General features: G+C 39.9%; 1 protein-coding gene and 1 long non-coding RNA gene across 2 annotated transcripts in view; one reads left to right on the forward strand and one right to left on the reverse strand.

Moving 5' to 3' along the window:
• The window catches only part of LOC134657274 (unconventional myosin-XVIIIa), a 300,971-nt gene that overhangs the window by 58,325 nt on the left and 217,476 nt on the right, over positions 1-25,170 (forward strand). The window contains exon 2 of the mRNA XM_063512854.1: positions 17,453-17,632. Within this exon, the coding sequence (XP_063368924.1) occupies positions 17,465-17,632 (168 nt within the window). The 5' untranslated portion in view covers positions 17,453-17,464. The remainder of the gene's footprint in view (positions 1-17,452; positions 17,633-25,170) is intronic.
• Positions 1-25,170, reverse strand: part of LOC134657301 (uncharacterized) — an 82,683-nt gene that overhangs the window by 42,139 nt on the left and 15,374 nt on the right. The window lies entirely within an intron of this gene.

Raw genomic sequence — 25,170 nt, forward strand, 5'->3', positions numbered from 1 at the left:
CTGACTATTTTTTTCAGCCGTCGTATTAGGAGCAAAAGTTGAGTTATTCCGATTTTCAAGTTTTACTTTTTTCCGGTAAATCTGTTTAGAACGCCCGCAAATGAACTATGTGTCTTGAATAAGCATGGTCTGCTGGTATCGTTCTGCAAGTGGCATCGTTAGGACCCGATTCTGACTATTTTGTTCAGCCGTCGACTTAGGAGCATAAGTTGAGTTATTCCGATTTTCCAGTTTTATTTTTTTCCGGAAAATCTCTTTTGATCGCCCGCAAATGACCTATCTGTCTCGAATAAGCATGGTCTTCTGACGTAGTCCTGCAAGTGGCATCATAAGGACCCGATTCTGACTATATTTTTCTGCCGTCGACTTAGGAGTGTAAGTTGAGTTATACAGATTTTCAAGTTTTATTTTTTTCCGGCAAATCTGTTTCGAACGCCCGCAAATGACCTATCTATCTCGAATAGGCATGGTGTGCTGACATCGTTCTGCAAGGGACATCGTAAGGACCCGATTCTGACTATTTTTTTCAGCCGTCAACTTAGGAGCGTAAGTTGAGTTATTCTGATTTTCAAGTTTTATTTTTTTCCGGTGAATCTGTTTCGAACGCCCGCAAATTACCTATCTATCTCGAATAAGCATGGTCTGCTGACATCGTTCTGCTAGTGGCTTCGTAAGGACCCGATTCGGACTATTTTTTTCAGCCGTCGCCTTAGGAGCATAAGTTGAGTTATTCAGATTTTCCAGTTTTATTTTTTTCCGGAAAATCTCGTTTGATCGCCCGGAAATGACCTATCTATCTCGAATAAGCATGGTCTTCTGACGTAGTCCTGCAAGTGGCATCGTAAGGACCCGATTCTGACTATTTTTTTCTGCCGTCGACTTAGGAGTGTAAGTTGAGTTATACAGATTTTCAAGTTTTATTTTTTTCCGGCAAATCTGTTTCGAACGCCCGCAAATGACCTATTTATCTCGAATCAGTATGGTTTTCTGACGTCGTCCTGCAAGTGGCATCGTAAGGACCCGATTCGGACTATTTTTTTCAGCCGTCGCCTTAGGAGCATAAGTTGAGTTATTCAGATTTTCCAGTTTTATTTTTTTCCGGAAAATCTCTTTTGATAGCCCGCAAATGACCTATTTATCTCGAATCAGTATGGTTTTCTGACGTCGTCCTGCAAGTGGCATCGTAAGGACCCGATTCGGACGATTTTTTTCTGCCGTCGCCTTAGGAGCATAAGTTGAGTTATTCAGATTTTCCAGTTTTATTTTTTTCCGGAAAATCTCTTTTGATCGCCCGCAAATGACCTATCTATCTCGAATAAGCATGGTCTTTTGACGTAGTCCTGCAAGTGGCATCGTAAGGACCCGATTCTGACTATTTTTTTCAGCCGTCGACTTAGGAGCATAAGTTCAGTTATTCTAATATTTAAGTTTTATTTTTTTCTAGAAAATCTGTTTTGAACGCCCGCAAATGACCTATCCATCTTGAATCAGTATAGTCTTCTGACGTCGTCCTGCAAGTGGCATCGTAAGGACCCGATTCTGACTATTTTTTTCTGCCGTCGACTTAGGAGCGTAAGTTGAGTTATTCAGATTTTCAAGTTTTATTTTTTTCCGCCAAATCTGTTTCGAACGCCCACAAATGACCTATCTACCTCGAATCAGCATGGTCTGCTGGCATCGTTCTGCAAGTGGCATCGTAAGGACCCGATTCTGACTATTTTCTTCAGCCGTCGACTTAGGAGCATAAGTTGAGTTATTCCGATTTTACAGTATTATTTTTTTCCGAAAAATCTCTTTTGATCGCCCGCAAATGACCTATCTATCTCGAATAAGCATGGTCTTCTGACGTAGTCCGGCAAGTGGCATCGTAAGGACCCGATTCTGACTATTTTTTTCTGCCGTCGACTTAGGAGCATAAGTTGAGTTATTCAGATTTACAAGTTTTATTTTTTTCCGGTGAATCTGTTTCGAACGCCCGCAAATGACCTATCTATCTCGAATAAGCATGGTTTGCTGACAACGTTCTGCAAGTGGCGTCGTAAGGACCCGATTCTGACTATTTTTTTCAGCCGTCGACTTAGGAGCATAAGTTGAGTTATTCTAATATTTAAGTTTTATTTTTTTCTAGAAAATCTGTTTTGACCTATCCATCTTGAATCAGTATAGTCTTCTGACGTCGTCCTGTAAGTGGCGTCGTAAGGACCCGATTCTGACTATTTTTTTCAGCCGTCGACTTAGGAGCATAAGTTGAGTTATTCAGATTTTCAAGTTTTATTTTTTTCCGGTGAATCTATTTCGAACGCCCGCAAATGACCTATCTATCTCGAATAGGCATGGTCTGCTGACATCGTTCTGCAAGTGACATCGTAAGGACCCGATTCTGACTTTTTTTTTCAGCCTTCGACTTAGGAGCGTAAGTTGAGTTATTCTGATTTTCAAGTTTTATTTTTTTCCGGTGAATCTGTTTCGAACGCCCGCAAATTACCTATCTATCTCGAATAAGCATGCTCTGCTGACATCGTTCTGCTAGTGGCTTCGTAAGGACCCGATTCTGACTATTTTTTTCTGCCGTCGACTTAGGAACATAAGTTGAGTTATTCAGATTTTCAAGTTTTCTTTTTTTCCGACAAAACTGTTTTGAACGCCCGCAAATGACCTATCTATCTCGAATAACCATGGTCTGCTGACATCTTTCTGCAAGTGGCATCGTAAGGACCCGATTCTAACTATTTTTTTCTGCCGTCGACTTAGGAGCATAAGTTGAGTAATTCAGATTTTCAAGTTTTATTTTTTTCCGGTGAATCTATTTCGAACGCCCGCAAATGACCTATCGATATTGAATCAGTGTAGTCTTCTGATTTTGTCCTGCAAGTGGCATCGTAAGGACCCGATTCGGACTATTTTTTTTAGCCGTCGACTTAGGGAGCATAAGTTGAGTAATTCATATTTTCAAGTTTTATTTTTTTCCGGTAAATCTGTTTCGAACGCCCGCAAATGACCTATTTATCTTGAATCAGTATGGTTCTGTGACGTCGTCCTGCAAGTGGCATCGTAAGGACCCGATTCGGACTATTTTTTTCAGCCGTCGCCTTAGGAGCATAAGTTGAGTTATTCAGATTTTCCAGTTTTTTTTTTCCGGGAAATCTCTTTTGATCGCCCGCAAATGACCTATCTATCTCGAATAAGCATGGTCTTCTGACGTAGTCCTGCAAGTGGCATCGTAAGGACCCGATTCTGACTATTTTTTTCAGCCGTCGACTTAGGAGCATAAGTTGAGTAATTCAGATTTTTAAATTTTATTTTTTTCCGGTAAATATGTTTAGAACGCCCGCAAATGACCTATCAATCTTGAATCAGTATGGTCTGCTGACGTCGTCCTGCAAGTGGCATCGTAAGGACCCGATTCTGACTATTTTTTTCAGCCGTCGTATTAGGAGCAAAAGTTGAGTTATTCCGATTTTCAAGTTTTACTTTTTTCCGGTAAATCTGTTTAGAACGCCCGCAAATGAACTATGTGTCTTGAATAAGCATGGTCTGCTGGTATCGTTCTGCAAGTGGCATCGTTAGGACCCGATTCTGACTATTTTTTTCAGCCGTAGACTTAGGAGCATAAGTTGAGTTATTCCGATTTTCCAGTTTTATTTTTTTCCGGAAAATCTCTTTTGATCGCCCGCAAATGACCTATCTATCTCAAATAAGCATGGTCTTCTGACGTAGTCCTGCAAGTGGCATCGTAAGGACCCTATTCGGACTATTTTTTTTAGCCGTCGCCTTAGGAGCATAAGTTGAGTTATTCAGATTTTCCAGTTTTATTTTTTTCCGGAAAATCTCTTTTGATCGCCCGCAAATGACCTATCTATCTCGAATAAGCATGGTTTTCTGACATCGTTCTGCAAGTGGCGTCGTAAGGACCCGATTCTGACTATTTTTTTCAGCCGTCGACTTAGGAGCATAAGTTGAGTAATTCAGATTTTCAAGTTTTATTTTTTTCCGGTGAATCTATTTCGAACGCCCGCAAATGACCTATCTATGTTGAATCAGTATAGTCTTCTGACTTCGACCTGCAAGTGGCATCGTAAGGACCCGATTCGGACTATTTTTTTTAGCCGTCGACTTAGGGAGCATAAGTTGGGTAATTCATATTTTCAAGTTTTATTTTTTTCCGGTAAATCTGTTTCGAACGCCCGCAAATGACCTATTTATCTTGAATCAGTATGGTTTTCTGACGTCGTCCTGCAAGTGGCATCGTAAGGACCCGATTCGGACTATTTTTTTCAGCCGTCGCCTTAGGAGCATAAGTTGAGTTATTCAGATTTTCAAATTTTATTTTTTTCCGACAAAACTGTTTTGAACGCCTGCAAATGACCTATGTATCTCGAATAACCATGGTCTGCTGACATCTTTCTGCAAGTGGCATCGTAAGGACCCGATTCTGACTATTTTTTTCTGCCGTCGACTTAGGAGCATAAGTTGAGTAATTCAGATTTTCAAGTTTTATTTTTTTCCGGTGAATCTATTTCGAACGCCCGCAAATGACCTATCGATATTGAATCAGTGTAGTCTTCTGATTTCGTCCTGCAAGTGGCATCGTAAGGACCCGATTCGGACTATTTTTTTTAGCCGTCGACTTAGGGAGCATAAGTTGAGTAATTCATATTTTCAAGTTTTATTTTTTTCCGGTAAATCTGTTTCGAACGCCCGCAAATGACCTATTTATCTTGAATTAGTATGGTTCTCTGACGTCGTCTTGCAAGTGGCATCGTAAGGACCCGATTCGGACTATTTTTTTCAGCCGTCGCCTTAGGAGCATAAGTTGAGTTATTCAGATTTCCCAGTTTTTTTTTTCCGGGAAATCTCTTTTGATCGCCCGCAAATGACCTATCTATCTCGAATAAGCATGGTCTTCTGACGTAGTCCTGCAAGTGGCGTCGTAAGGACCCGATTCTGACTATTTTTTTCAGCCGTCGACTTAGGAGCATAAGTTGAGTAATTCAGATTTTTAAATTTTATTTTTTTCCGGTAAATATGTTTAGAACGCCCGCAAATGACCTATCAATCTTGAATCAGTATGGTCTGCTGACGTCGTCCTGCAAGTGGCATCGTAAGGACCCGATTCTGACTATTTTTTTCAGCCGTCGTATTAGGAGCAAAAGTTGAGTTATTCCGATTTTCAAGTTTTACTTTTTTCCGGTAAATCTGTTTAGAACGCCCGCAAATGAACTATGTGTCTTGAATAAGCATGGTCTGCTGGTATCGTTCTGCAAGTGGCATCGTTAGGACCCGATTCTGACTATTTTGTTCAGCCGTCGACTTAGGAGCATAAGTTGAGTTATTCCGATTTTCCAGTTTTATTTTTTTCCGGAAAATCTCTTTTGATCGCCCGCAAATGACCTATCTGTCTCGAATAAGCATGGTCTTCTGACGTAGTCCTGCAAGTGGCATCATAAGGACCCGATTCTGACTATATTTTTCTGCCGTCGACTTAGGAGTGTAAGTTGAGTTATACAGATTTTCAAGTTTTATTTTTTTCCGGCAAATCTGTTTCGAACGCCCGCAAATGACCTATCTATCTCGAATAGGCATGGTGTGCTGACATCGTTCTGCAAGGGACATCGTAAGGACCCGATTCTGACTATTTTTTTCAGCCGTCAACTTAGGAGCGTAAGTTGAGTTATTCTGATTTTCAAGTTTTATTTTTTTCCGGTGAATCTGTTTCGAACGCCCGCAAATTACCTATCTATCTCGAATAAGCATGGTCTGCTGACATCGTTCTGCTAGTGGCTTCGTAAGGACCCGATTCGGACTATTTTTTTCAGCCGTCGCCTTAGGAGCATAAGTTGAGTTATTCAGATTTTCCAGTTTTATTTTTTTCCGGAAAATCTCGTTTGATCGCCCGGAAATGACCTATCTATCTCGAATAAGCATGGTCTTCTGACGTAGTCCTGCAAGTGGCATCGTAAGGACCCGATTCTGACTATTTTTTTCTGCCGTCGACTTAGGAGTGTAAGTTGAGTTATACAGATTTTCAAGTTTTATTTTTTTCCGGCAAATCTGTTTCGAACGCCCGCAAATGACCTATTTATCTCGAATCAGTATGGTTTTCTGACGTCGTCCTGCAAGTGGCATCGTAAGGACCCGATTCGGACTATTTTTTTCAGCCGTCGCCTTAGGAGCATAAGTTGAGTTATTCAGATTTTCCAGTTTTATTTTTTTCCGGAAAATCTCTTTTGATAGCCCGCAAATGACCTATTTATCTCGAATCAGTATGGTTTTCTGACGTCGTCCTGCAAGTGGCATCGTAAGGACCCGATTCGGACGATTTTTTTCTGCCGTCGCCTTAGGAGCATAAGTTGAGTTATTCAGATTTTCCAGTTTTATTTTTTTCCGGAAAATCTCTTTTGATCGCCCGCAAATGACCTATCTATCTCGAATAAGCATGGTCTTTTGACGTAGTCCTGCAAGTGGCATCGTAAGGACCCGATTCTGACTATTTTTTTCAGCCGTCGACTTAGGAGCATAAGTTCAGTTATTCTAATATTTAAGTTTTATTTTTTTCTAGAAAATCTGTTTTGAACGCCCGCAAATGACCTATCCATCTTGAATCAGTATAGTCTTCTGACGTCGTCCTGCAAGTGGCATCGTAAGGACCCGATTCTGACTATTTTTTTCTGCCGTCGACTTAGGAGCGTAAGTTGAGTTATTCAGATTTTCAAGTTTTATTTTTTTCCGCCAAATCTGTTTCGAACGCCCACAAATGACCTATCTACCTCGAATCAGCATGGTCTGCTGGCATCGTTCTGCAAGTGGCATCGTAAGGACCCGATTCTGACTATTTTCTTCAGCCGTCGACTTAGGAGCATAAGTTGAGTTATTCCGATTTTACAGTATTATTTTTTTCCGAAAAATCTCTTTTGATCGCCCGCAAATGACCTATCTATCTCGAATAAGCATGGTCTTCTGACGTAGTCCGGCAAGTGGCATCGTAAGGACCCGATTCTGACTATTTTTTTCTGCCGTCGACTTAGGAGCATAAGTTGAGTTATTCAGATTTACAAGTTTTATTTTTTTCCGGTGAATCTGTTTCGAACGCCCGCAAATGACCTATCTATCTCGAATAAGCATGGTTTGCTGACAACGTTCTGCAAGTGGCGTCGTAAGGACCCGATTCTGACTATTTTTTTCAGCCGTCGACTTAGGAGCATAAGTTGAGTTATTCTAATATTTAAGTTTTATTTTTTTCTAGAAAATCTGTTTTGACCTATCCATCTTGAATCAGTATAGTCTTCTGACGTCGTCCTGTAAGTGGCGTCGTAAGGACCCGATTCTGACTATTTTTTTCAGCCGTCGACTTAGGAGCATAAGTTGAGTTATTCAGATTTTCAAGTTTTATTTTTTTCCGGTGAATCTATTTCGAACGCCCGCAAATGACCTATCTATCTCGAATAGGCATGGTCTGCTGACATCGTTCTGCAAGTGACATCGTAAGGACCCGATTCTGACTTTTTTTTTCAGCCTTCGACTTAGGAGCGTAAGTTGAGTTATTCTGATTTTCAAGTTTTATTTTTTTCCGGTGAATCTGTTTCGAACGCCCGCAAATTACCTATCTATCTCGAATAAGCATGCTCTGCTGACATCGTTCTGCTAGTGGCTTCGTAAGGACCCGATTCTGACTATTTTTTTCTGCCGTCGACTTAGGAACATAAGTTGAGTTATTCAGATTTTCAAGTTTTCTTTTTTTCCGACAAAACTGTTTTGAACGCCCGCAAATGACCTATCTATCTCGAATAACCATGGTCTGCTGACATCTTTCTGCAAGTGGCATCGTAAGGACCCGATTCTGACTATTTTTTTCTGCCGTCGACTTAGGAGCATAAGTTGAGTAATTCAGATTTTCAAGTTTTATTTTTTTCCGGTGAATCTATTTCGAACGCCCGCAAATGACCTATCGATATTGAATCAGTGTAGTCTTCTGATTTTGTCCTGCAAGTGGCATCGTAAGGACCCGATTCGGACTATTTTTTTTAGCCGTCGACTTAGGGAGCATAAGTTGAGTAATTCATATTTTCAAGTTTTATTTTTTTCCGGTAAATCTGTTTCGAACGCCCGCAAATGACCTATTTATCTTGAATCAGTATGGTTCTGTGACGTCGTCCTGCAAGTGGCATCGTAAGGACCCGATTCGGACTATTTTTTTCAGCCGTCGCCTTAGGAGCATAAGTTGAGTTATTCAGATTTTCCAGTTTTTTTTTTCCGGGAAATCTCTTTTGATCGCCCGCAAATGACCTATCTATCTCGAATAAGCATGGTCTTCTGACGTAGTCCTGCAAGTGGCATCGTAAGGACCCGATTCTGACTATTTTTTTCAGCCGTCGACTTAGGAGCATAAGTTGAGTAATTCAGATTTTTAAATTTTATTTTTTTCCGGTAAATATGTTTAGAACGCCCGCAAATGACCTATCAATCTTGAATCAGTATGGTCTGCTGACGTCGTCCTGCAAGTGGCATCGTAAGGACCCGATTCTGACTATTTTTTTCAGCCGTCGTATTAGGAGCAAAAGTTGAGTTATTCCGATTTTCAAGTTTTACTTTTTTCCGGTAAATCTGTTTAGAACGCCCGCAAATGAACTATGTGTCTTGAATAAGCATGGTCTGCTGGTATCGTTCTGCAAGTGGCATCGTTAGGACCCGATTCTGACTATTTTTTTCAGCCGTAGACTTAGGAGCATAAGTTGAGTTATTCCGATTTTCCAGTTTTATTTTTTTCCGGAAAATCTCTTTTGATCGCCCGCAAATGACCTATCTATCTCAAATAAGCATGGTCTTCTGACGTAGTCCTGCAAGTGGCATCGTAAGGACCCTATTCGGACTATTTTTTTTAGCCGTCGCCTTAGGAGCATAAGTTGAGTTATTCAGATTTTCCAGTTTTATTTTTTTCCGGAAAATCTCTTTTGATCGCCCGCAAATGACCTATCTATCTCGAATAAGCATGGTTTTCTGACATCGTTCTGCAAGTGGCGTCGTAAGGACCCGATTCTGACTATTTTTTTCAGCCGTCGACTTAGGAGCATAAGTTGAGTAATTCAGATTTTCAAGTTTTATTTTTTTCCGGTGAATCTATTTCGAACGCCCGCAAATGACCTATCTATGTTGAATCAGTATAGTCTTCTGACTTCGACCTGCAAGTGGCATCGTAAGGACCCGATTCGGACTATTTTTTTTAGCCGTCGACTTAGGGAGCATAAGTTGGGTAATTCATATTTTCAAGTTTTATTTTTTTCCGGTAAATCTGTTTCGAACGCCCGCAAATGACCTATTTATCTTGAATCAGTATGGTTTTCTGACGTCGTCCTGCAAGTGGCATCGTAAGGACCCGATTCGGACTATTTTTTTCAGCCGTCGCCTTAGGAGCATAAGTTGAGTTATTCAGATTTTCCAGTTTTATTTTTTTCCGACAAAACTGTTTTGAACGCCCGCAAATGACCTATCTATCTCGAATAACCATGGTCTGCTGACATCGTTCTGCAAGTGGCATCGTAAGGACCCGATTCTGACTATTTTTTTCTGCCGTCGACTTAGGAGCATAAGTTGAGTAATTCAGATTTTCAAGTTTTATTTTTTTCCGGTGAATCTATTTCGAACGTCCGCAAATGACCTATCGATATTGAATCAGTATAGTCTTCTGATTTCGTCCTGCAAGTGGCATCGTAAGGACCCGATTCGGACTATTTTTTTTAGCCGTCGACTTAGGGAGCATAAGTTGAGTAATTCATATTTTCAAGTTTTATTTTTTTCCGGTGAATCTGTTTCGAAGGCCCGCAAATTACCTATGTATCTCGAATAAGCATGGTCTGTTGACATCGTTCTGTAAGTGGCATCGTAAGGACCCGATTCTGACTATTTTTTTCAGCCGTCGACTTAGGAGCATAAGTTGAGTAATTCAGATTTTAAAGTTTTATTTTTTTCCGGTGAATCTATTTCGAACGCCCGCAAATGACCTATCTATATTGAATCAGTATAGTCTTCTGACTTCGTCCTGCAAGTGGCATCGTAAGGACCCGATTCGGACTATTTTTTTTAGCCGTCGACTTAGGGAGCATAAGTTGAGTAATTCATATTTTCAAGTTTTATTTTTTTCCGGTAAATCTGTTTCGAACGCCCGCAAATGACCTATTTATCTTGAATCAGTATGGTTTTCTGACGTCGTCCTGCAAGTGGCATCGTAAGGACCCGATTCGGACTATTTTTTTCAGCCGTCGCCTTAGGAGCATAAGTTGAGTTATTCAGATTTTCCAGTTTTATTTTTTTCCGGAAAATCTCTTTTGATCGCCCGCAAATGACCTATCTATCTCGAATAAGCATGGTCTTCTGACGTAGTCCTGCAAGTCGCATCGTAAGGACCCGATTATGACTATTTTTTTCTGCCGTCGACTTAGGAGCATAAGTTGAGTTATTCAGATTTTCAAGTTTTATTTTTTTTCGGTGAATCTGTTTCGAACGCCCGCAAATTACCTATCTGTCTCGAATAAGCATGGTCTGCTGACATCGTTCTGCAAGTGGCTTCGTAAGGACCCGATTCTGACTATTTTTTTCTGCCGTCGACTTGGGAGCATAAGTTGAGTTATTCAGATTTTCAAGTTTTATTTTTTTCCGACAAAACTGTTTTGAACGCCCGCAAATGACCTATCTATCTCGAATAAGCATGGTCTGCTGACATCGTTCTGCAAGTGGCATCGTAAGGACCCGATTCTGACTATTTTTTTCAGCCGTCGACTTAGACACATTACTTGCCTCGGCTGGCCCATATATATGAATTTTTCGATTTTATTTTTTTATAGCAAATCTAATGAGATCCTAACGATTTTAATGCCTGAACAAACGTGAACTAACGTCGCCCGATGACTTCACATAGTTAGTTTGACTGATTTCGGGGTGGGGTGGTTAGCGTGAAGACAGCCACCCCACTTTAAAAAAAAATAAAAAAATGAAGGAATCGGGTCCAAACGATTCCAATGCCTGAACAATCATGAACTAACGAATATCTTGCTATCTAGACCAAAAAAACTTGCAAAAAGTGGTATGGGGTGGCTAGCGTGAAGACAGCCACCCCCATTTTGTTTTTAAAAAAAATCGATGTTGGAATCGGGTCCTTACGATTTTACCTACTGAACAAACGTGAACTAACGATGAACTAACGATATAGATATGCCATTTGCGGGCAAACGATATGGGGTGGTCAACTTCACGAGCATACATTTTTTCGTTATTTTTGTTGTTATTTAAGCAAATCATGAATTATAATGCAATATAAGTCTAACATACGCCGATCCGAGGAATATTTGGATCTGTACTGTACTTCGTTGAATTCCTTCGCATTTTTTTGGGTCTTTTATCCGATTACGTTCATTATTTCTTTCAACTTGTAAGTACTATCATCGAGCGAATCATCATTATTTAACTATTAACCTCAACCATTCGCCGTTATTTATTCTTTTTGTTCTCAACAACAACGAGTCGGCAATCGGCATTCATCAGAGCCTCTTACAATGACCACTCATTTCAGATACAATGAAACTGATTTAATTGATTGTGACGCCTCATTGACCAAAGCATTTTGATCATTAAATAATGCGAATTCTCTCATTGAAGAAAGTGATGTGGATTGATGTGTGACGTATTAGATATTGTTAAGTTGTACTTCTCCTTTTCATATGGATAACGTGAGGCCTGACGATGTGTAAGGGTTCTCGAATCAATATTAACTAATGCTCTATCAATCATTATATTAATTTCACCTGTCATTATTTATTACTGAACAGTATTTCGGGAGATGATTGATCGAATTGAAGATTCAATGTATTGATTAAAGTCCGTGACTGTACCTACTCTAGTGTACTAGAATTTAATTATTAGCCATTTAGAGTTTTCTTTACAGTAATGTTTCATATTGTAAATATTATACAACCAAATTAGCCTAAATGAGTAAATTTTAAGTAATTAGGTGATGTGACGGAACTGACGGATATCAGCGGTGTTTGAGTAAAATCTACCGATATGGAGCAACTCTCGCACTAATGGGAATGCGTCCCCACCCTGCCTTTTAATTTCTGGTAGATGTTTACCTTTATTATGCCTTTAATAGGTTAATAGCTAACGTTTTATATTTCCGGAAATATCATTAAAGTTATATTGCATTCCTGAACATTTACCTCTCTTATCTGTTTTAAAAATTCCATTATTGATTTATAGACCGGCTTACTTAATATAGACTTAATCCTATTACTGAGTCCATTAAATATTGCAACATTTACGATGGCTTAATGATCTATCCTTATATAGCTAATTTTTAACTGTCCTACTACCTATGTACCTTATTTGTCGTTTGCAGTGATCATAAATGTTTCTACTTAGTTTTTCCTTTAATCATTGACACATGGATTATATTTCCTTGGGTATTGTTTAAATAGACGAGCGACGGTAAATAAAATTATGAAATAAATACAAGAGGAAGGAAGTACATATAGCTATTTATATAAAAGTAAACATTTTCATACCGGATACTATTACACAGAATGGATATCTCTAAGGACCCTGCCGATAGACAGTTCTTCTTTTCGCTTCTCGAGCGCAAGCGAGAGTTCGCTTCATAGAACCAGTTGATTTAAACTTTCACGATTTTTACACATTATTAAACGACGAGCCAGTCTTCTCCGAGACCACGGGGACAACGCGGTCCTCGAAACGTCGGAGGTAAATCTTAAAAATTTAGATACGCGATTAAGTCCCGTTGTACAATTTAATAATAGAACCAGTTGGTATAAAACAACAACATGACCTCAACATACATCAGAACTGACTAGTCAGGGAATTCTTGAATGATAGCGTAAAATAGATAAAAGTGCCTGGACGGAGTAAAGCACAAAAGAAAACTCATTGGGTAATGTGGAATGAACATTATCGACTAGTCTAAAGAAGACAAAGAAAATTATCAACGTTTACAACAAACTTAATAGAAGAAAAGATTGAAGACATGAAACTGCAAATTGTTGCAAGAGACGAATTGTCGCATGCCTTTGGGATAGGGCTTCCAAATACCGGACTTCTCACAATACCGGTATTAATACCGAAACAGTCTTCGTCAATACCGGGATCCCGGGATCCCGGTATTGGATATGAATCGCTTAAAAATTTATAGTTTTATTAAAAAAGGGACTTTAACAGGCTCACTGGAATACCAGATATGTCCTAAAAGCTATTACAACAATGCCGCCATCTGCAATAATTTAATTCACACTCCAGGTTGGCAATAATTTTATCCAATTTGTTGACTTCACGTCACCAGTCACATTTTTAGTCCAACTTAACCAACCTGAACACTTTTTTTCAAATTTCCGTCAAAATTGGTTTGCCATTATTACAGTTATCCTTGCTATTTTGCTTTATTATTTGATAAAATTATAAGAACTAATTATGTTAATGTCACTAAGCTATTATCATATTCATCACTCACAAAACTTCAGGATTCGTCCATCGCCAACCACCAAATATTTATATATCTGACGCATAGGCAACGATCTTGGTTCAATTATAAAATGAGGGCTAGAGGCTAGTTGTTAGAGTTAGACCAAGTAAAGTCTGCCACGATTTTGATAGCATACGCAGTACAAGTGCTATTTGTACGTCATAATTTCATAGAAGTCCGACGTTTAAAATAACACTTGCACTGCGTGTGCTATCAAAATCGTTGCAGACTTTTCTTGGTCTAACTAAAGATGCGTCTGACGTTGAGTAAGCTTTTTGATACAGCCAAATATAATGGATTTAAAGGGTTTATACTGCACATTTCCCTCGTTTTTAAAATACCGGGATCCCGGTATTGCATTTAAAAATACCGGTATTGAAAAATGCGTTTAAAAAGGCGGTATCCCGGTATTTCGGGATCCCGGGATCCCGGTATTGGAAGCCCTACTTTGGGACCACCTGAGACTATTTCTTTGTGATGATTAATTCCAGTCGGGCCGAGGCGAACTCTCGCCTGCTCTCCGTATGTGACAAGGAATAATAATCTCATCAATGCGCGCGGCGTCGCCTAGTCTCGCTATTCAGGCCGATGCCCAGTGACCGTATGTTCTCTACTAATTATTAAACTTGTCACGCTGCGATTGAATAGTTTATTTCTGTTTGGCTCCATTTAGCTCGTAGAGACATCTGTGTCGATTGCTAATGCCTATTACGGCATATGATGACTTGTCATTCTTATTGGCATTTTGGTCAAATTGTACACTTCTTACATATAGATATATTATTTAAAATGATGAAGTTAAGCCATGGGCTACTATCCTGAGGACCAAAATCGGCTTAGAATTTCCAGAAGTGTTAAAAGAGTGTTCGTAAGTAACAATGAAAATAAATGCTCCAATGCCTTTAAGTTTAATAACAATAACATAAACATAGGTACACCAGTAAAGTTTATGTAGTGGATAGGTTGTACAATATTTTGTCCTATTTTAAAAGTTATCACTCCACGAGGCTATAAAACTTTGTAAAATTATTTGTGGCATCTCCATGTGCTTTAAGAAAAATATTGAAGTGCCTATTTGACTGACAATCCAATCAGTCGTAGAAGATGGTTTTCAAATGTTTAAGTGTTTTGTTTAGGTATACGAACAGTTGTGACAGTTGTCCGAAGAAAGGGTCAGTCTCAACTAAGTTGCATCGGTCGCATTTGGGTCGTTCCATCACCATTATTGGAGTGCAGCGCGTTGACTCGACGTCTCTAATTTACATGCGTTGTTAGGGTGCGTTCATAACTTGTGCGCTTATTACTTTACGAATGTGAAACCATCAATTTAGCTCTGGGGGTAATTATTTTCAGTGAAATACATAACGGATATTAATAAATTACAAAAAAAAACTTTATCTTGTTTGATATTATCAGCGAAACGAGCTATTCATTGATTTTTGATAGGTTCGATTCTTTAATTCCAGACGTTCAATTTTCAGGGCTCACGGTTTCACGACGATTCTCGTCATCAATTATCTATTTGATACGTTGGTTTGGTTTGTTTAATTTTATAATTTTAATCAGCATTAGTCATAAAAACACAATCCATTACTACTTACAAGCTAACATTTAGCGAATGTGTCTTGCTCTTTTATCCCCGCACAAAAGCTTTGATTAAGGCCACGATTGACGTCTGTGACAGACCTTATCCAATGGCTCGTATTCAAGTCACAATCGTACAGAATGTGTCGACAGTTAGCTCGGATTCGATTCTAAATAGTAACGGTGTTCTGTCGTTGTCACATGATGGCTTTTAGTGAATACATTGGGCGTTCCTCTGTGATGTACAAATGCTGTACTTCTATACTTCCATAATGTCCTTAAACCATAGAGCGGGGCCCCTGGGCGCGCAAAAGCTTGTACCTAACTTGTAATCCAAGCGAATGTCACTTTTTGACAGCTTTTGTTAGAAAGGGGCTTCCACTTGTATTACATGTTACAAGCTTTTGAGAAACGGACCCCAGAGTGCGTTGAAAATATACGTCTCTAATGGCTCCTCTACACGATGGGCCAACGCCGGCCACTCCAAGGGACGCATTTATGCGTTAGAGGGAGCAAGTGATATTGCTATCTCATTCTACCGCGTGGCTGCGTCCCTTGGGGTGGCCGGCGTTGGCCCATCGTGTAGAGGAGCCATAACACCAACAGGTGAGACCGACAAATCTGTCTCTTAATACAACTTTAGCTAATTTAAAGTATGTATCCTACTTTGGCTATAACTAAATACATAAACTGTCCTTAGTAACATGATGCTATAGATCCCGTTGCACGTTGTGACCGCATCACAACCTGAAACTATTTAAGTGCACGGATGCAAGTCAATAAGCTTTATTAGGCTGTCCGCGGTAGCCGCCTTCATTAAACCGGGCTTTGTTTCCAACAAAAACTGTCTACATACCAACGTCTACCCTGTTAACTGACCAATCGTAACCCTTGTTGCAAAGGTGTTAAGGTTCACCGATGATCAATTAAATTAAAAAGTCTTGCTGGTGCTGGTACTCATCTTCGTAACCTTTTACTGACCATTCTTATCTTAACCCTTAATGCATCGAGATAAGATCTACCATTGATCAGTAAAATGTGCTGCTGTTAGTGCGGGTATATGATATATTTGATGGCTGGAACTGTAACTGGTACTTCAGCGTTCTATGTAATCTTCGTGTATTGGAAAACTAACGGAGTTCGGTTTACAACCTGAAGTTATGTTAGTCATATCATATTGTGGGTTTACTAACGAATGGGCCAAAAACGAACAAATTTAGGTTCATATTTAAACAGAGAATTTAAAATATTTGCCAATTTGCGAAGTGACAATTTGATCAAACATCTTTTTGGAATAGAATATTAATATTAGCCAATAAAAAACGTTTGCTAAATAAGTTTTTGTCCTAATAACATTTGACAAAGTAAAATCATGCCAAATGATAATTTGACCAAATAAATTATATGCGAAGTGTAACTTTGCTTTGCTTTGCTTTGTTCCTTTGGGAAATGAAACTATTGCGATAAGTTTCTTGGGAAGTGAAATTTGGCGAATGGTATTTGGCCCAAACGAAAGTACACCCATATTGTGAGATTTACTTATGAAATAGTATATATTTTCTAATGTTTGTTTTATGCTCTGTTCTTTGAGAATAGTCTTTTACCTTCAAGTCGTCTGTCAGGCAGCAGTTCCGCCACAGACTATTAGTGAGGAGCAACTAGCAGTAGAGCTTTTTAGGGTTCCGTACCCAAAGGGTAAAAAACGGGACCCTATTACTAAGACTCCGCTGTCCGTCCGTCCGTCCGTCCGTCCGTCTGTCACCAGGCTGTATCTCACGAACTGTGATAGCTAGACAGTTGAAATTTTCACAGATGATGTATTTCTGTTGCCGCTATAACAACAAATACTAAAAACAGAATAAAATAAAGATTTAAGTGGGGCTCCCATACAACAAACGTGATTTTTGACCGAAGTTAAGCAACGTCGGGCGGGGTCAGTACTTGGATGGGTGACCGTTTTTGTTTGTTTTGGTTGTTTTGCTCTATTTTTTGTTGATGGTGCGGAACCCTCCGTGCGCGAGTCCGACTCGCACTTGGCCGGTTTTTCTCTTATCATTTGCGGCTACTATAGATTATAAGGGGTTTGGACTTAAGCTGTTAGTTATGCTATCATGGTTGTTTTGTTGTTGGTCACATCAAATGCTTGTCCTTTATCTTCTTGTTTCTACCGTTAACCCAACGAATCCAATATTCGATTCTCATGTAACGTCAAAACGTAAAATGTGGCGTTCCTTACTAAAGGGTCCTTATGCTCCATATGCATATGGAAAGCCACAAATGATTAGGCAAAGAATTTGTATAGCCAAAATGTGTGATGAGTGATGACACTAAATTGTAATTTTGTTCCAGAACCCGGTCGCCATGTTCAACTTCATGAAGAAGTCGACCGTCCTCGCCGGCGACACGGGGGGCTGCGAGGAGCGGGACGGGGAGAAAGAGAGACGGAAGAAGGAGAAGAAAGAGAGGAAGGAACGTGAGAAGCGGGAGAGGATAGCGGCGGGGCTGGAGGAGCCGTTGAGGCTTGAGGAGGTAAGGCTTCATTAAACTAACACGGGGGGCTGCGGGAAGAGAGAGAGAGAGACGGAAGAAGGAGAAGAAAGAGAGGAAGGAGCGGGAGAAGCGAGAGGGGATAGCGGCGGGGCTGGAGGAGCCGTTGAGGCTTGAGGAGGTAAGGCAGTATCACATTCGATATTGAATTTTTTGGTCGATTCAGTTTTTGGAAATGTTGCAGAAAATGGCGAAGCCATGGGGGTTCGCGAGGTCTACACCTCACAGGGCCACCAGTACCTACTTAATGCAGTAACTACGGACAGGGAAGCTGCAGTTATACGTTAGACATGGTAGAGATATCTGGTTCTCACATCTACCTATTTCTGCGTCCCTTTCGTCAGTTATTTAATTAAATAAGGCTTGTTAAGTGCTTTAGATGGAAGGCTACAAAATTCTTCATGTTTTTCGTTCCAACTTAGTGATTAAACAGAGGTCCTACCGCGAACCACGTTCGACATGTTACCTCCCTGTCACACTTACGTTCGTATTTACAAGTGCGACAAAGAGGCAACACATGGAACGTGGTTCGCGGTAGGCCCTCTGATTAACAAGAATACCTACTACCATACTACTAACAACAATCCTATTTATGGAGAACGGGTTGTTTACGTTATTGTGCAATACTAGTTTCGTTTAATTTATGCCAGTGTGCTTGATCTCTCAAGTTTTAATCTAATATATTGTTCCACATTCTTGCTAGAATACGGTAAGGTCAAGTTTTACACGCCCACTTTCGATATTAAAAACAATAATTAACAGCCATGAACTCTATTAACTCCAAATACGAGTATACCTATACACTACACATATTACAAACAGCAACACTTTTAACTGTCCATCGGTGGGCCTTATGCCTTTTGTAACAAGGTTTACGAACTTTCAGTTAATAGTGTGGCGTAGGCGATGGTATATTTAAGGCCTGTGCACGCCGGCTGCGTGTGCGTGACGTGCACGGGCGCGTGCGGCGTTGTAGTAAACAGATCCTTATGAGAGACGGCACACCGCTTGCGTGACGTGTGCGTTTGCGGCTCCAAACATCCAACAGTGCACGTCACGCACACGCAAGCCGTTGTGCACAGGCCTTTAAGGGCATGCTCCACATGCTGGATGTACACCTGCCAATTGTCAGCTTGGTGAAATAGGCCCCTGAAGTCTTCGTGAAACGACTGTGGACACAGAGAGTCAATATTTGAAGTTTATCCTAAAACCCCCAAAACGGTTCAATCATTTAAATTGTATTACCTATATAAACTGGTCTAGCAAAGTCCACACCTATCCCAACGCATCATTACTCAGATAAGTTTTCTTCATACATATGCAAAATGTAACGGTTGATAACCACGTGTGTCTTCCAAACGATTATTTATAGATTGGAAATTGTTTTGTTGATATTTGCATCGAATAATCGAGTTATGATAAGATAAGACCAGTTTACCGAATAGATCAGCCCAATTTACTCATATCTCTTTTAAATGATATCACATACAACTTTCTCTTAAACTGTCGCATTAGTATATACGCTTGCATGGTTATAAGTTTAAGATTAAATTAATCGACTGAGCAAAGATCGCTCAACTAGGTTTGTACAGTCAGCAGCAGAAGTTGCTAAGCGGGCGAGGTGTTCAAAATTACATTGTCACGCTCTTATTCTCTTAACAATAAAGTCGCGTCAAGATTGTGAACACCTGGCCGCTTAGCAACTTCTGCTGCTGACTGTAAGTTGAGAGAGTGGCACTGATTACACTATCAATATTATCATGGGATCAACGCATATCGCGATCCAAATCACGTAATATTGATGAGTATAACAGCAATCCAAACGATTTGAAATCTCGCGTTAATATTGAGGCACGTAGTTCTTATAAATACAATTTAAAGGATCAAACATGGGAAGGATCAGTTAAGGGTTTAGCTCAAAAAAATATGTGCGTGTCTGGAGGTCCATGTTCGGGGAAAACTACTAATAAATGTTTCGTTAACACTGTTTTATTTACACAACACTAGTAATAGTACATTATTGTCGAGGTTCGGAAGTAGCTACTTGCTGGCTGAGGATTCGTTTTAAACGGACGACCTTGGGAGTCCGTTTAATTGAATCCGAAGCCAGTAAGTAGCCTTCCAGCCGAGTCATATATAGTGCTTTTCTCAAAAATGGTGCAAGAAATAGAAATATTTTACAGAACTTACAGAAGCAACGTTCTAATTTTCCATTAATTTTCACAGAAAAAAATACAACCATTAAAAAAATTAGCTTGCCGCCTTTAAAAAAAAAAGAAGTGTATTTTTCTGCTGAAAATACGCCAACCTATTTGAGACACCTAAATAGTCGCGGTACCAACATTAAGCCTGTAACAGACTATCGCACCGCACCGCGACCTTGGAGCGTCGCACCCATAAGTGAGAGCGAGAAAGAGATATCTGTTTCTCGCTCTCACTTATGGGTGCGACGCTCCAAGGTCGCAGTGCGGTGCGATAGTCTGTTACAGGCTTTATAATAATAAGTGCTGATCATCTGTTTGGCTGTTTAAGGGACCTATGCCTTCATTTGATATGGCCATTTGAAGTTTTAAAAAGTTTGGAACTCGTTAAATAATGGAATTTGTATGCGACATTGCAGTCCCGAAATCGAGACTGCAATGTTTTTAACTTTTTAATTTTTTGAATGACCATAAACTACGCACTTCGCGACCTATTTTTTAACCGGCAACGTCGACTTTGCCGTCCATTTTTGAGAAAAGTAACATTGCACAAGGTCCTCTACTATTAGGTATTCACTGTCATATTTTGTCAATAAAATACCAACAAGGTTTTATAGACTATTAGTATTATGACCGCTTGCGACACGCGATACAATCACTTTATTTGCATTCACCTGACTTGTGAGATAAATCAATAACGTTGGCGGTTAAGAGAGAAATGCTGTAAGCGACATTTCTTGCTACAGTTACCTCGCTTTACGTTCCAATATCTGGGAGAGAAAACCATATCATATCTGGGAAGCGCTGGTGGCCTAGCGGTAAGAGCTTGCGACTTGCAATCCGGAGGTCGCGGGTTCGAACCCCGGCTCGTACCAATGAGTTTTTCGGAACTTATGTATGAAATATCATTTGATATATTTACCAGTCGCTTTTCGGTGAAGGAAAACATCGTGAGGAAACCGAACTAATCCCAATACGGGCCTAGTTTACCCTCTGGGTTGGAAGGTCAGATGGCAGTCGCTTCCGTAAAAACTAGTGCCCACGCCAATTACTGGGATTAGTTGCCAAGTGGACCCCAGGCTCCCATGAGCCGTGGCAAAAATGCCGGGACAACGCGAGGAAGATGATGATCTGGGAGAGAAAACATATAAAACCTCAAAAATGCGCGTTTTCCCAGAGCCGTTCCCGAAATCCCCGAAATATATATACAAGTATAAATAAATATACAAAAATTGCTCGTTTAAAGTTATAAGAATAAGATAATATATAGGTTTTGGAATTCGGAGAAAAGAGAAACGTAGACGCACATCGGTTCATATTTAACTATTATTTATTGTGACGTTATTTCTAAGGCTTGGCAGCCTAGTTGACTCGGCGGACCGTCCGAGATTGTAAACGTCTTCCGGAACGGATTATTCGGGGTATCATCTTGGGTCGTCCCATTCGTTTTTCGTCAAGTTCTTAAATTAGTCCTATTCTGCTTTCGTCACTCATTCTACATTCGTCACAATCGTCGGTGGCTTTCAATGTAGAATGAGTGACGAAAGCAGAATAGGACTAATTTAAGAACTTGACGAAAAACGAATGGGACGACCCAAGATGATACCTTATTCGGGGTTCTGCAATAGGTACTATGCTGATCTTATTTAAATGTTAGATTACGAAATATTTGACATCAGCGACCAGATCCAAGATCCTATCTTAATCCGTGGCTTCTATTCAAGAATTATTTATAAAATCAGCAATGTAAATTTCGTTATGCACTAATACCTATTGACAAACCAGCTTCTGCCTGCGACTTCGTCTCGGCTTCATTGTCTTATTCCACGGAAAGGCGAGCCAATACGTGTGGAGACAGGTCGGCTGCAGGAATCTGCCGCTTATTTCAGGTTGCACCCTACTCGCGCCTTACGGAAACTCTCGGAAACTACATAGAACAGGGGCCGGCAAACTTGAAGATAAGATTAGAGCCAACAGCAGTTGAAATCATCAGTTGTAGGAATCTCAAAGAGCCATTTCATTTGAGTGGTCTAAACTCTAAGGGGTTTAATATTTTGGGTGTCTTGGAGGGCCACAATTGCAACTCCAAAGAGCCGCATTCAGCTCGGGAGACGCGGTTTGCCGACCCAAGACGCAGAGTAATGAATTCCGTGACTAAGAATATTGTACGCCCTTTCTTGAGGCTCAAACGGTAAACATCATACCAAGTTTCATATCAATAGGTTAAGTAGTTTTAGTAGGAGTTATGTATCGTTTACTGTAGTTTGGACTTTGGATTACGTTCGATTAGACCAGGGGTCTCCAAACTTTTTTTCCTGAGGGCCATATTGCGCCTTGCAATTTTCGCGCGGGCCTCCGTCGGCGCCGAGGGGAGGGGTGGGGGGTATCAGGTTGCTGATGTTTTGCTGCTGTTAGGGATGAATATCTACAGCCTGGCTCCCGCGGGCCGGATTGGAATGATGCTATCGGCGGGCCGGATTGGAATGCTTCGCGGGCCAGATTTGGCCTGCGGGCCGGGGTTTGGAGAGCCCTGGATTAGACTGATTAGAGCCGCTTTATTGTTTCCGATATAAAAGAACTATCATTGAATGCAGTTCCGGCTTTCCGATAGTAGAGACCTAATTAACTGTCATAGACGGATAAACCAGATCTTTGTATTGCGGCCTAGTTTTGCGGAGGGTTGGAAAATCATTTCAGCAGTTATGTTAATCTATAGGAAAGAAATGTGAATCTGGAAATAGTAATATTTTTTATCGATAGTATGAGTATTACCTAGTAATTATGTATAAATAGTATTCTAAGTTTAAATGTATACGTAATGTAAATGTAATGTATGTCATCCGGTTATAAGGTTGAAGGGTTCTAATGTAAGATGTTATCTGTCGCAATAGGCCATGCTGTGCCGCTCCAAGCGTGCCATCGCATTACCCAACATTAACAATAATGTCAGGCATTCGGCAGCCTCCCGAGGCAAGTGCCTACGCTTTGACGACCTAGATACCGGGGGAATAGGTCAGATTCTCGGAGAATTGTACACTCTTGCTTGATCACATGCTTAAATTATCTTCACATGAAGCATGCGTATTGCATGTCAAGCACATGTACCTGGCGTTCATTGACAAGTCTGCTTTGGAACGAAACATTATTTATAGCTAAATAGAAACTTAAGCGCAGCTATACGGATCATAAAGCATAGTTTTTCCTATAAATATTTTGTAAAGCTAATAATTATTGTCGTCGAGATGCGCTTTTATTCTCCAAGAAGCACGACATCCGACAATAAATACTACTGCTAAAACTTATAAATTTTGCTGACCATTATTAAACCTTATCTCTTCGCAATAAGATTCAAGAATGTTTAAACAATGACGATAGTATACGCCACCTAATTACAGACCATCGAGAAAAGCATGCCAACCTATTATGCCATTACCATCTATCAACATAATAGGGTATCTATTGATTGATGCATAATATTATGACAGGCTGAAGCACGCGCAGTGATAGCGGTGAAATCTTATCTTTTATCGGAGATTGGCTTTTATACATATTTGCTTATAGTTCCCTGAGTCATGTTGAGTTACGCCTTTATTTGGTTTAGGCGTGGTCAAATGATATATACCTCGATTTTTGTAGTAAATAGACGACCTACTCTAACTGCTTATTGGCAGGCTATAGTGATTCCTAAAAAAATTGCAAATATTCAATACGAACACGATATATAGGGTCCCAAAATGTTGATTTCGTCTACTTTGCTCTCTTTGAAAAAGGTAAAATAAATACAATAAGGGGTAGGGGTTGTCTTTTTTTGGAGAACATAGATATGCGAATGGAAATCCTGATTTCATAACTTTGAAAAATACGGTCGAATTGAGAACCTCCTCCTTTTTAGCGTTCCGTAGCCAAATGGCAAAAAACGGAACCCTTATGGATTCGTCATGTCTGTCTGTCTGTCTGTCTGTCTGTCCGTCCGTCCGTATGTCACAGCCACTTTTTTCCGAAACTATATGACCTATACTGTTGAAACTTGGTAAGTAGATGTATTCTGGGAACCGCATTAAGATTTTCACACAAAAATAGAAAAAAAAACAATACATTTTGGGGGTTCCGCATACTTAGAACTGAAACTCAAAAAAAAATTTTTTCATCAAACCCATACGTGTATCTATGGATAGGTCTTCAAAAATGATATTGAGGTTTCTAATATCATTTTTTTCTAAACTGAATAGTTTGCGCGAGAGACACTTCCAAAGTGGTAAAATGTGTGTCCCCTGTAACTTCTAAAATAAGAGAATGATAAAACTAAAAAAAAAAATATGATGTACATTCAAACTTCCACCGAAAATTGGTTTGAACGAGATCTAGTAAGTAGTTTTTTTTAATACGTCATAAATCCCCTAAATACGGAACCCTTCATGGGCGAGTCCGACTCGCACTTGGCCGCTTTTTTGAATTCGTTTGATCTTTTTAATATGACTACTAAATGTGCTAATATTCCTACTACATGTTTTCATTCACCGTTAGCATTTAGGGGAAACACTTTTAAGATAACATCAGCTTCATAATTCAGTTCAGATGTTTATCTTTAATAGTGAATGGAGTGAGTAGCGTAGATAATACATATAGAAATAGCCTTGTCAAAATGAATGTAGGTACTTCCGACGTTTGGCGTCGCGATATAGCGTTTTCACCGGATATAGTAATAACGAAGTATATTATCTGCGAGTATTTGTATAATTGCTATTTCTTACGTATTAGACAATCCAGTATTCCGGTCACTTCGTCAAAGTTCCACATACAAAAACAATTGCGCATCGGGTAACGGTCGCTGTAACAGAGACGATGGGAGAGTTTGTCCCGTCACGGTCGCCGCTCGCGAAACCGGTGTACCATCACACAGATCACGAGAACCTTATCACTGGTGATTAAGGGCTGTTATCCTTTGGTAATGTCTGATAGGGTTTTGTACACTGGTTTGAAATAGGCCGATAGAAATGACATCTGATCTGCGTTGTTCACAACATCACAAGTATCAATCACAACGCGCAGACCGACCATTGGCTGTTGGAAACCAGTATCTCTGATCTCCTATAGGCTTAAACAATTGTAACGAGCCTTTAGGTAACATTTTAATATTAAGTATATGTTATTTGTTAAGTCACCGTTATTTGTTAGCTATGTTCATGTTTTTATTATTTTTTAGTTCATTCACTTTAATCATCGCAGTAAATAATACATTTTGACTAGTCTTGCGTCTACTCTTTAGTTAAACTTTAAATTCTAACTATGAATTTCTTCAAGACTATCATTTGCGTTTTT

The sequence above is a fragment of the Cydia amplana genome, chromosome 19 (assembly GCF_948474715.1).
Source record: "Cydia amplana chromosome 19, ilCydAmpl1.1, whole genome shotgun sequence".
Taxonomy (NCBI): domain Eukaryota; kingdom Metazoa; phylum Arthropoda; class Insecta; order Lepidoptera; family Tortricidae; genus Cydia; species Cydia amplana.